The sequence below is a fragment of the Adiantum capillus-veneris genome, chromosome 30 (genome assembly GCF_014529385.1).
Source record: "Adiantum capillus-veneris isolate H3 chromosome 30, ASM1452938v2, whole genome shotgun sequence".
Lineage (NCBI taxonomy): Eukaryota > Viridiplantae > Streptophyta > Polypodiopsida > Polypodiales > Pteridaceae > Adiantum > Adiantum capillus-veneris.
This window is the reverse complement of record NC_140960.1, coordinates 71,403,777-71,415,462: the sequence shown is the minus strand read 5'-3', so window position 1 is coordinate 71,415,462 and position 11,686 is coordinate 71,403,777. Positions and strand designations below refer to the sequence as shown.

General features: G+C 41.7%; 1 protein-coding gene and 1 long non-coding RNA gene across 2 annotated transcripts; both read right to left on the bottom strand.

The window, feature by feature from the left end:
- Positions 1-592: 592 nt before the first annotated feature.
- On the bottom strand, positions 593-2,677 carry LOC147418169 (uncharacterized). Its single transcript, XR_015187327.1, has 2 exons — positions 2,542-2,677; positions 593-995 (listed from the first exon to the last, which is right to left on the bottom strand). It is a non-coding gene; the product is annotated as an uncharacterized LOC147418169 (long non-coding RNA).
- LOC147418168 (uncharacterized) lies at positions 2,341-6,112 on the bottom strand. The gene is made up of 4 exons (XM_086507278.1): positions 5,949-6,112; positions 4,879-5,001; positions 3,844-4,005; positions 2,341-3,746 (listed from the first exon to the last, which is right to left on the bottom strand). The coding sequence occupies exons 1-4, from the start codon at positions 6,053-6,055 to the stop codon at positions 2,915-2,917; spliced, it is 1,224 nt and encodes a 407-aa protein (XP_086363404.1). The 5' UTR covers positions 6,056-6,112; the 3' UTR covers positions 2,341-2,914.
- Positions 6,113-11,686: the final 5,574 nt, after the last annotated feature.

Below are 11,686 nucleotides of genomic sequence, written 5' to 3'. Positions count from 1 at the left end.
TTGGAAGAAGGTGGCTTCCCATACCAAATCTCTTCAGGTACCTTCTCATCTTAAGTTGGGAAATCTATTAATTAGATGGACAGCTATCGCTAACGCTTCTGCCCAAAATCTTGACTCTGCATGGGTGTTCCCTCATCCATCTTCAAATCAATCAACTTTTCAGTCACAGTAAACCTGTGACGCTGCACTTTGCTTCTCATACAGGTCACATAACTTTATCCACAGCTCATAGCTAGTCTTTTCCATGATTACATTGAAGTACAGATTCTTTGACAAAGTCAACATGATGGTGGACCTAGGAAGCTCATCCAACTCCTGCCAATCATAATCATTCATATCCTTAGGCTTTATTTCCTTCATCTTTATCGATTGGTTCTGATTTTGTATGCTAAGATTTCTCAATGATTAACAAGGAGTTCTCCGATGATGAAGCCATCAGTCGACAAGGAACAAAAGTGATAGATTCGCTGAACTAAACAAGATGATAGAAAACCTAAAAAACTTCGGTAGTCTCCCTTGCAAAACCGACTTCTGAAATAAAAAACAATGTATACAATGACTAAAACGTTGATCAAAGTGGTTAAACTAGCAAGCTCAAATCTCAAAAAACTATCATTGTCACTTTCTCACTGTCTCCAACTCTAGAAAAATATCTCTGACTAATTAAACATTGTCAAACACATATGTATAAATATTATAGTAATGCCAATAATGGCGGATCAACAGATGCACACCAATACTGCACTAACTCCAAAAACATACATCATATGTCGATGTCAAAACTACAGGGATGACGTGGGTACGATCCAAAACCTATATCACCGAAAGGATCTCCACATTTGAAAATCTTCAATATGCATGTATGACAGAGATTGCAGAAAGAGTCTGCAATGAACATATATACGCAGAAGAACCTATAAAAACAGACCATCCTTCCATCAAAAGTGGATATCTCCCAAACCATGCGCAATTTACAAAAAGATTCTTTTGCAAAGCTGTAGAGCACACAAAAACAATTAAGAATAGTGAGAATCGACATGAAATGCTAATTCTAAGCAGGTAAAAATTTGATCTACAAATATACAACTTGTCCTACACGACCTGCAGTAGGTAGTCTGAGTGATGTATCTCAAAGTCAATGAGGATTTTGAGAAAACTTTTTTTTGCAAAGTTGAAGAGCACAATAAATTGTGCAAGAATTGCGGGTATTGGCTTGAATAGACATCTTTTGATCGATGAAAACAAATTTGCAAAAGCGTGATGAAGTTTTTGGTGTGTTTTTTGCTTCTCGTCTGTTCCCTACCAAGCTCCAATGGTGCTCTCCAATCCTCAAGCTCTGATACCAATTGAAGTGCATGAGCGAGAGAGAGAGCGTGTGTGGAGCAATGGACAAGAGGGAAGAAGAGGAAACATAGGTTGTGGACTCCAAACACAGTAGTGTTTAGGGGTATGAGTCCTTATTGTCTTATGTAGAATGAATGGTCAGTGTTTGTTTTCGATTAGTGTCCGATCCACATACTAGCAAATGTCCTTGATTTGAAGAATCTCAAAATTGTAAGGGCATTTCCTAGTGCCACATGAGCACTAGCCACTTGAAACTTAGCTTGACCCCTCTAGAATGTATTGATTGCAAGATGGTATGACGCATGGTAGAGAGTTTACGCAAGATGTAGAGGATGAACTTTATGCATTAGGACCCATGAATGCTTAACAGGATGTGGGAGTGCTATGGCTTAAATGGTCAAGTCGTTGGACAAGAACTAGTAGATCACAAGAGCTATGTATTTATCTATCAAAACTATTTGTCTAACATGGGAATAGACAGTTTTTGGTGGATGTTGAGTGATTGCATCTTGAATTATGGCAAAATTGTGCGGATGTCGAGTGATGCATCTTGAATGATGGCAAGAAGTTGTGTGTAAATTATGGAAAACACTAACATGGATAAACACACTTGTGATGAGGTTATATATGAGGCAAAGTGAGACTATTATTTCTCACAAATTCTGGACACTGATCTAACTTTCTACCATACTTTTGTATGTCACACTTAGCCTATGCAATATCTAGTTTTTTTGTTAATTTTGTTCAGAGTTGGCAAGATGGTGTAACTGGTATTTTGTTTTCACTTGTTCCCCAAAGGCAATATTTCAAACTTGTTTAGGCAATCACAGTGGTCATAAGGTCAGTGCTCTTACCTTGATCGACCGAATTCCGCACATTATTGTAGATACAAGTGAGTGTTTTTAGCATGCCTTGCTCATAAATCAGTGCTCTGTCTTGATAGACAAATTACACTTCCATACAAGTTCTATTTGACTAGAGAATTATCGACAAATGTTAGCATTAGATTTGTGTTTCATAAAATATTTTACCTTCATCTTAACATACGCTTATTAGATGAAAATGGTAAGCACTTTAGCAAATAGCATCCTACTCTATATAGCTATGGCAATGCCAACCAAGCATGACTACTTTGAAAGAGATGTCAATGCTAAAGATGGACAATTGCAAAAGAACAAGTGAGTTGGGCTATAGCACCTGTCCCGCCAACGATGGCAGCCGAATTGACGGGGTCGGTGGCAATGCTGACTGGCAACTTCGCATTCTGCCGCAGCATCGCTGAGCAGCGTCACATCTCCTATTCCAATCCTGTTCTAAGGCGAATACAAAGTGCTTAATTTTCCACAAGCACCAAAAACTAGTCCTACTAATACAAATCCGTGAAAGTATTTAATGAGTGTCATCTACTAACAAATATGCCTAGCAATGGGGTCTGTACAGTTAGGCAACACTTTCCTTCGACTCGTACCAAGCTAGCCAATACAATTCGGCAACGCTCGCATTCAACTCATTATCAAGCTACCCATAGGATTATGTACAAAGTTCAGCACCATTCCTTCCAACTCATAGATCAAGCTGCCTTGCCGAACTTCACATTACAATCAGTCAATCTTGTAGGCTGCCATTGGTGTTGAAATTTCATTCTGAGCTTCGGGTTGGCCGCTTGTGACAACACAGGGAAGCTCGACGCCGAGTTGCAAGTATATACTAATGCAGACGCTTTGATTCCATCAAACAGAGAGTGAGAATCTTCACAAGGGGCTGTGCTTATGCTTCGATTTCCTTCACTGAACATCTCGCTGATCGATCCTCCTTGCACATCCTCACAAGAAAAAGAGTCATTTGCATTAACTGCATCCAGAAGACCAACATTGGAGTCCTCCAATTCAATTACGTTGTCTTGTGCTAGCTGCAATCGTAACGTCCTATCTCTTAGATAACTCAGGCTTGATAAGCTCTTTCTGTACAATCTCGTTGAAATCTTCTTGTCAGATGCAACTGATAAGTTTTTCTCACTTACAGAAAAGCAAGAACCATCTTGTTCACGCCGGCCCGACATGGAATAGCATTTCTCATACTGCACCCACTTCGGGTCAACTTGCAACGTTTGAGCTCGGGCATCTCTTGACTGCGCAGGTAGCTCATCTGTTGAAGAAGATGGAACCTCAGTAAGCTCATTCAATGATGAAGATAAGCCCTCATTGTCCTTAGTATTACATTTCTGTTCTCTATTATGAACTCCATCCTCGGGATACCCTTGATGTGGGCTACTACTTCCAAACCCTTGAATTCCAATGGAGATCTTTCTAGCTCTACACCGCTCTTCGTTCCGAAAGTCAGTGTCATTAATTAGCTCCAGCACTCTGTCTGCCTTTTTCCGAACCATTAAACCTCTGTCAATCCTGAACAGCTTAACAACATCATGAGCAACATCAAGCATCAAATTCGTCTAAATTTAGTGTAGCACTAACTTCAAAACTCGAGTTCACAAATGCTTACCCTTGTTGATTGGTAAAATTGAATTGAGAAAGCTCTTCAACCCAACAAATATCCGTTCTAAACTCCCTTCCCATACTTTTAGGTCCATGAGTGAGGAGATACTCTAGAACCACGAGTGTCTTGTAGAGCTGCCTCCAAGGTCGCTTTTTGCCCCCATCCAATCTATGATTTCAAACAAACATGTCGAGTCAAGAGATTAAGAACTAGCCAAACCAATGTATTATGTCCCTAGACATCAGAATGGACACCTGAGCTGTGCCAGTCCAATGTGAACCAGGCCCTTAAGTTAGGGTGGTTATGAATTCCTATAATAGAACCTTGGACTCATTTGTGAGCTATCTTGTGTGATCACGACACCCTTGGTAGTTCTTTCCCAGACAAACACCCAAGTTAGGGTGTGGGCTCGTGGTATGGGACACCAGTCCTTGAAGTGAGGTAGCTAGGCTGGAGTAGCTACAGGCTTTCACGCTATTTTATGTGCGTGTTTTGCTTGTGCCATGGCATGTGTGCAAGATGGAACCTTGGGGAGCACTAACAGAATGGCAAAATAAAAAAACTAGTCAAGTCTCAAAACTACTACAGATAACCCTATGTACAACAAGTACTTTGTGGCACTCCTTCTTTGGATAACCTCCATGGCAAAGGGTCCACTAATGCTCACTGAACTTAAAATTTTCCACTTTGTTAAAGAAAGGCAAACCCAGCATTTCTAAGGAAGTAGAAGCCCACCTAGTGCAACATGCATCTACATAAGCAAGAAACTTGACAGCCACAATGCCTAAAATGAGACAGACAAATAAATCAGAGTTATACAGACCGTAAACAGCTATACGAGGATGAACAAACTGAGCTGTTGTACCTTGTGCTCTTTGAGAACAGAAGTGTCAAAATTACACCACATATTTACATAAAGGCTCAGTTTCACATGCTCTCCAACTCAAAGACCACCTCCACAAAACAACTACATTGATGTGTGTTGCCAGCAAAAACAAGCAATGCCCAAAATATGAATGGATAGACAACACAAAGTCCTACCTGTGATGGATGACTTGTACAATTCTCTCATACTCTTCTAGTTCGAATGCAGCATCTGCTAGCATGGCCATCGTTCTGGTTTCAGGACCCCATGGATCTTCATTTGTAGCTTCCTCAGTCAATCTATCAAGCATTGGTGTCAAAAAAAAAGGGAAGAAACTTACTATATACCAGATTGAGTGTGTGTGTGTGTGTGTGTGTGAGAGAGAGAGAGAGAGAGAGAGAGAGAGAGAGAGAGAGAGAGAGAGAGAGAGAGAGAGAGGAACATTATAACGGTGCAGACTACTCAACTAAACAATAATGCAACATACATCAAATCTTGAATCATGTGCAACTTTGTATTGCAAAGAGTTCAAATTCTTTAAAATGTTCAAACCAGCCATTCACTACTTTGGAGAATGCACTAAACAATTCCAGACAAAATTTGCAGACTTCTACACCCATTTTGTATAGATCAAAAAGACCAGCTACAGTATCACTTTAACTTTGTGGGGGTGAAGTGCCCTTCAGCATGCAGTGGTTATTCCTAGCATTCGAACATTGCTCTATGCATTGCTGAGCAGTGGAGGGTTCCCAGAATATCTCTCCATTGGAATACATTTGAGCATAATGGTTGTCACGTCAGCTGTCGCATTGGGACGATGGAGCACACATGGCATGCATGAATAGGTGTGCAATGGATGCAGAGTTTAAGCTTTGCAGCCCTAGATTGACAAATAAGCCCAAAATCATCTGCCAATCATACTCACTCTGCTAAAATTTTTCATCCTTCAACGACAGATCGTGTGCATAATTATATACAAAAGCTGCACAAGCAATCAATCACACCGTAAGAGCAACTCAAGGCAGACATTCATGAGCCTTGACATGGCCGATACTTGTCAGCAACTCATTTCTGGTCAGTCTTCCACCAATAGACGAAGGTTCCCCAAGGCAAAAGGTTCCAAAGCCAAAATCTCTCTCTCTCTCTCTCTCTCTCTCTCTCTCTCTCACACACACACACACACACACACACACACACACACACACACACACATCAATACCCAATCTCAGGGATTAAGAGCACTTACAACTGCATTCGAGAAACGTCGGTAAGGGCAAGGCGGGCATCGTTAAGCTTTTCTCTGAGAAAGAAAGAGGCCTGCTTCTTGAAGTCTTGCAGATCGAAACGGGCCATGCACAGCTCTCTCTCTCTCTCTCTCTCTCTCTCAAAAACCAAACCCCCCCCCCCCCCCCCCCCCCCCAACACACACACACGCAGGTCTCGTCCTCGCGCTCTCTCCCACACACACACGCACACGCTATGCCGGAGCATTCCAGTGTCTCAAGTGCGCGCGGGAAAACGATGATATTCTTTGCCACAAATGCCGATTGCTTTGACAAGTAGCCTACCAAAGCGCATCTTCAAAATTTTCTTCCACGTGGCATCTGAATGGCTGCTTGAAGGTGCGGTTCACACGTGTAAAGGGGAGCGGGTGTATTTTGGGCTCCCGTGCACACTTGAGGTGGAGGGTTGGGTTCAGACAATGCGGTGCGGTGGAAGCAAGGGGGTGTACATACATTCTGGTGATGCTCTATTCAAAAAACCATATGAAGACAAACGCACACACTGCCTTTCACTTTGGGTGTGCGCACACTTGCGCGCGCACACACATACACACACACACACACACACACACGGAGTCACACTCTGTAGATTAGAAAGGGAGGAAAATACCTTTAAAAATTCAAGGGTTCTTTGATGTACACAGGCTGAAACTCCCTCAACATACACCCTCCCTTTCAGCCGAAAGGCAATGTCGATTTGGAAACTTAATCTCACAAATCGGAGTTTCGATTCTTTTCTTTAAGGTCGGTTTCTTTCCTTCTCAAATCAAAGTTTTTCTCCATCTATGATGAACTTAGAGAGCAAAAGCAGTGCCTTTTTGTCAACAATGCTAGCTCAACTGATAGAGCAAGAGCCTCTTGCGGTCTAAGGTCTTGGGTTCAAACCCCCTTGACAACTCGTGTGACATGTACCTCATAGGTGTTGTTCCCCTAGTCCAGATGATGGGTTGGCCAACCTTTTTCGGCTGGGATGCTCCACCTCACGGAGTCAGTTGTGTGAGTTGAAATTTGAAGTTCCTACTCTTTTTTTTATTATTATTATAGAAGGTGGCTTTATCTGAGTTGAGCCTTTCTTTAGAAGAGATAGAAGCTTAACAGTTCTTTATTCTTTTTTGACAATCAAGATTCATTTTTGAGTGCTTAGCATGTAATTTCTCACAAAATACCTGGCAAAAAAGGGCAATTATATCTAAAAATAATGAAGCAATTCATCTCCAAGGCCTACATAACCTACTCAAATTCTAGTTTTAGCATCTTGTATTGATAGACAATCAGTCTTCTCATGAAAGGTACAATTTTTTTTTATCTTTGGAAAAAAGTAATCTCACAACCAGGGGTATTTTGGGAATTTTGAAAAATTTGAGGGGCATTTTGGGAAATTATGACAAAACATCGGGGGTACTTTTGGGAATTTTTGAAATTTGAGGGGTATTTTGGGAATTTCCACAAATTAGAGGGGTATTTTGGTAATTTTCCCTTAAATTATTGACCGCAAAATAGTTCATTTCAATGGCAAAAATGAAAGCTTGATGTCTTTAAATCTTTTTTTTTTTTTTTTGCAAAACTCACAAAAGTGAGTGGTATTGAATTAAGAATAACCAAAAAATTTACAAGACCTACCCTGCTTACCAGCTTGATGTCTTCAAATCCTAAGAGAAAAAGTCTCTGTAGGGCTAGGGATAAAAAAGAACTATAGGAAATATGAAAATTTAAGTTGTATGCCCTTCAAATTTGTGTGAGAAGAAAAGGGGACTTTCTTTAAGGACTTCAAAATGAAAAGTAGAGCCACACTTTAAATTTAAGGGCTATGATCGAGACTCACCACCTCAATGTTCAATAACACCATCTTGCATACAACTACTCTTATGCCATGATACAACCAAGATAGTTGTTCATGTATTGGTTGTTTGTCAGTTGAAAGATGTTCTATCAGCTCACCACGCCTGAATTCTCAGCTTATGCCACATGGCAAACCTAGATTTCCTTCTCCGTAATAGAAAAGCATACATGATGGTCATCAATGACTTTGTGTGCTTTTGCGTGTGTCGACCAGTTCTATACCCAACATGATGTTTTCCCCTAACTAACGATCTCAACAGGAATCTGTTTGCCCATGACAACACTTGGCATACTCAAGATACAAGCATAGGCTGTTGCACCTAAAGGCTCAAGAGAAACACTCAGACTTCTTTGACTAAGTGCTTCATTTCATTGTCCTCCCCCTCTTGGGAATAACTTGCATTCAATGCATCTGATATATGACATCCTAGATAAGAAGCTCATCAACAGCCACTATTTGTGCTTTCTTGAACAGAGAAGATGTTCACCCCTTTCAACCTCTTTGATATTGTGAATGCACTACATTTGCTTAGGCTACGGTCATGCAAGGCTTAGGTATCAGTTATTGGTAACTATGCCAACTATGCCAAGACAAAGCATTAAACGAATAACTAAGCTTCTTGCATGGTCGCGCGAGGCTTAGTTATTCATTCATCCTCCCATGCCTTGAACTTCACAACTATGCCAAAATCGGCATAGTTACAAAGGTAAGCATAGTAACTCATTTAATGCACTTTTTTGTGTATGACCAAGAATGAAGCTTAGTTATTTGTTCAAATAACTGATAACTAAGCCTCGCGTGACCATAGGTTTACACATTAACAAACCAAGACGGTCCACAATGGGTATATACTACAATTAATGCAGTTCAAGAAATATTATTTAGAACATGCACTTGATTACAAAAAAGAGTGTTTGCATATTTTCTAAGAGTAATCTCAGCAAGATTGCTTGCTCTTTTCATCTTCTTACATAAGGCCACATGCCCAGCTCAACCTCTTGTATAATGTCGCGTGTCTTTAAGACGAAAGTATAGATAATTGCCTCAAGAAAAATCCCTACTTCTACATTCATTAAAAGTAGCTTAGGCCTTCGTAGCCCTGTCCCTTTTGGATATCTCTTACAACCAAAGTAGTACTTCCCCTCCATCATTTGCTTACAAGGGGGACCAACCTTGTAAGGAAGGTGTGTTGGTGTAATTTAATAACACACCTCTCACCTGCGCTACTTGAGGTCGCCAACTGCACGTGCACCCGGTTTGCACTTGCATGTGCTGCTACCAGTTGTTTGCAGCATGTGCCCAACGTCCAATTCACTTGCGTGTGGTCCATCTGCATGTTCAGGCAACATAGCCAACCATGAATATGAAGTATGAGTTAGAGGCATGGGAGAAAAACCGAGCTTCTCTTCATGTTCTTTGGTGGGAAGACTCCGTTGCCCCGATCAAAAGTAAGCGGTGGTTGTTAGTCCAAGGAGCAAGCTAGCTTGCTTGAGAGAGAGAGAGAGAGAGAGAGAGAGAGAGAGAGAGAGAGAGAGAGAGAGAGAAGGTGGGGGGGGGGGGGGTAAGAAGAGGTCGGGTGTAGAGTGGAGCTAGAAGCTAGCAATTGATCAGCTGCTTGTGATGGAGGATTAGGTTGGTGGAGGAGCAGTAAGCTGCTTTTTGTGACAGGAGTAGAGAGTGATGGAGAAGCAGAGAACCACAAAGATTGCACTTGTTTGTGTTGCTAGAGCAGCACGGAGGAGTGAGCATGCATGGGAGGAAGTTCAGAGGTGGAATGCTCGATCAAATCAAGGGTGCTACTCCTCTTGACCTACGGGCAGCCAACAATCTCAAAGAGGAGGTGGCATTCTTGACTTTGGGGGGAAGTAGAGGAGAGCCGATCTGTCCGCTACTTGAGGTGAGAGTGGCTGGTTGACAGCCATGTTGGCAAATGGAAGAGGAAGACAGAGGGCTATCCATAATGGTTGCAAGTGCGGATAGATAACTCTATCTTTTTAATATACGAGTATTTCCGGCCGCCTTCGACGGCCTCTCTCTCTCTCTCTTTCGCTCCCCTTCATCTCACTTGGCATTTAGCCTTCATCTCCCAGAGAGAGACACGTGTAAAGGGTTATGTACTCCGCCATATTATGTTAGTAGATAGTATAGATGTTCTCCTACACTCCTATGGGTACACTTTATCCCCACTTTACATTCACTCTTCTCACCTCCTATTGTTTCTTCTACTATTCTAAGTGACAACCACAAGAAGATTTAGAAATATTATCATGTAGGAAAACTGAGTCTTTTTCAGTGTTTTTCATACCATGCATAGCATCATGAGATTTTGCTCGAGAGGCACCACATACCTAGCTAGGTACAATTGCAGGCAAGGGAACCCCCCCCCCCCAACACACACCGGGCCGGCGGTCCCTTGCCCCCAATCGTACCTAGCCAGGTATGCGGTGCCTCCCTCACAGAAACTCATGATGTTGAGGTAAGTAACAATGTGGGAATTATTGTGAGAATTTGTCTAAAACTTCTTGTGAACAAAACCTAGATTTTTTGTAAGCTAAGAGGAGATTTTTGTTATTGCCATTCAAGCATGAGTACAGACTTAGCTTCTCTCCAACTCCGTTTCCTTTATATTGCGCGCACTTTGGACTCTTGTAGCCTCAAATCCTTGAAAGAAAAACGGTGACATACGGTTTCTCTTCTAAGGACGATATCATGTTGCTCCATAGTTGTAGTGTGAAAGATCCTGGAAGTGTTTCATTTGTCTTTGTTGGCTACCTTGAGTGAAAGTATTAGGATTATCATTATTGATGTGGTCAATAGGAATATTTAGAATTTTTAGGTTTTTTAAAACCTTTTTTGCTATTTTCATAATTTTTGGACATAGTCACTGCAAATAGTTTTGGTATATTAGTGAAAAAGCATCGTGAACTTCTAGAATATAGATTTCATATAAAAGCAACTACTTTTCAGTTATTTTAGGAGGTGATATGCAAGAATAAGAGGCCCACACTTGGCATCAAACACAAAAAGACGGAGGAGGAGTTGTGAGGCCAAGTGCCAAGGCATGGCCCAATGGGAGCCGGTGCAAGGACCCTTATTTATAGAGAGAAGGGGATGGTTGGGTGGAGCAGGAGGTTCTCAGGCTCTTGACCTCATACTACTATTAGAGTACATGGCGTGGAGTTTTTATTAAGCCATCTTTTTGGAAGCTCATGCAAGCATGAGAAGAAAGTGAGGAAGAAGCTATCTTGGTCACCCTCTCAATTCACAGCAGCACGATATCGGGCAATCTTAGGGTCATTGGGAGCACACTCAAGTCAAACCAGCAAATCGCACTTCTACTTCGCACACAAGCATAGTACCAGACATTCCATCTCCTTCTCTATCTCGTTGAAACTTCTACCCACCATTGCTGTTATTGGGAGCCTTGATTTCATACTCAAGGCCACCCCAAAACTCAATTTTTTGGGCTCTTGACTCACCCAAGGAGGTTCCCACAATCCCACATCCTCAAAACATCCAAAGCAAGATCGTGGGCCGCTTCCCACACTCCCAAGCTTCAAGGTAGCTTTGGTGGCAAGCCATTTGCAGCTCGGCAAGCCATCCAAGGTTTAGCAAGAGAAATTGACTTTCAAGGCAATTGAATGCGGCAAGAGGAATTGAATTCTCCAAGGGCAATTGAATCCCAAAGCTTACCGTTCCCACATTGGCAAGCAATCCAAGGATCGACAAGACTTCAAGGCCCTTGAGGTTTGGATCCAAAGCCTCAAAGCTTCACTAGTTTGAAAGTGAAGCCTCAGGTCTTTGCATATTTGAATTTGAAGCTTTCAAGACAATCCGAGACTTGTCAAACTTGCACACAAT

Coding starts and splice junctions, on each gene's coding strand:
- LOC147418168 (XM_086507278.1), bottom strand. CDS start 6,055: ATGGCCCGTTTCGATCTGCAAGACTTCAAGAAGCAGGCCTCTTTCTTT. Junction 5,002..5,948: donor GACGTTTCTCGAATGCAGTT/GTAAGTGCTCTT, acceptor AATGCTTGATAG/ATTGACTGAGGAAGCTACAA. Junction 4,006..4,878: donor GTACAAGTCATCCATCACAG/GTAGGACTTTGT, acceptor TTGAAATCATAG/ATTGGATGGGGGCAAAAAGC.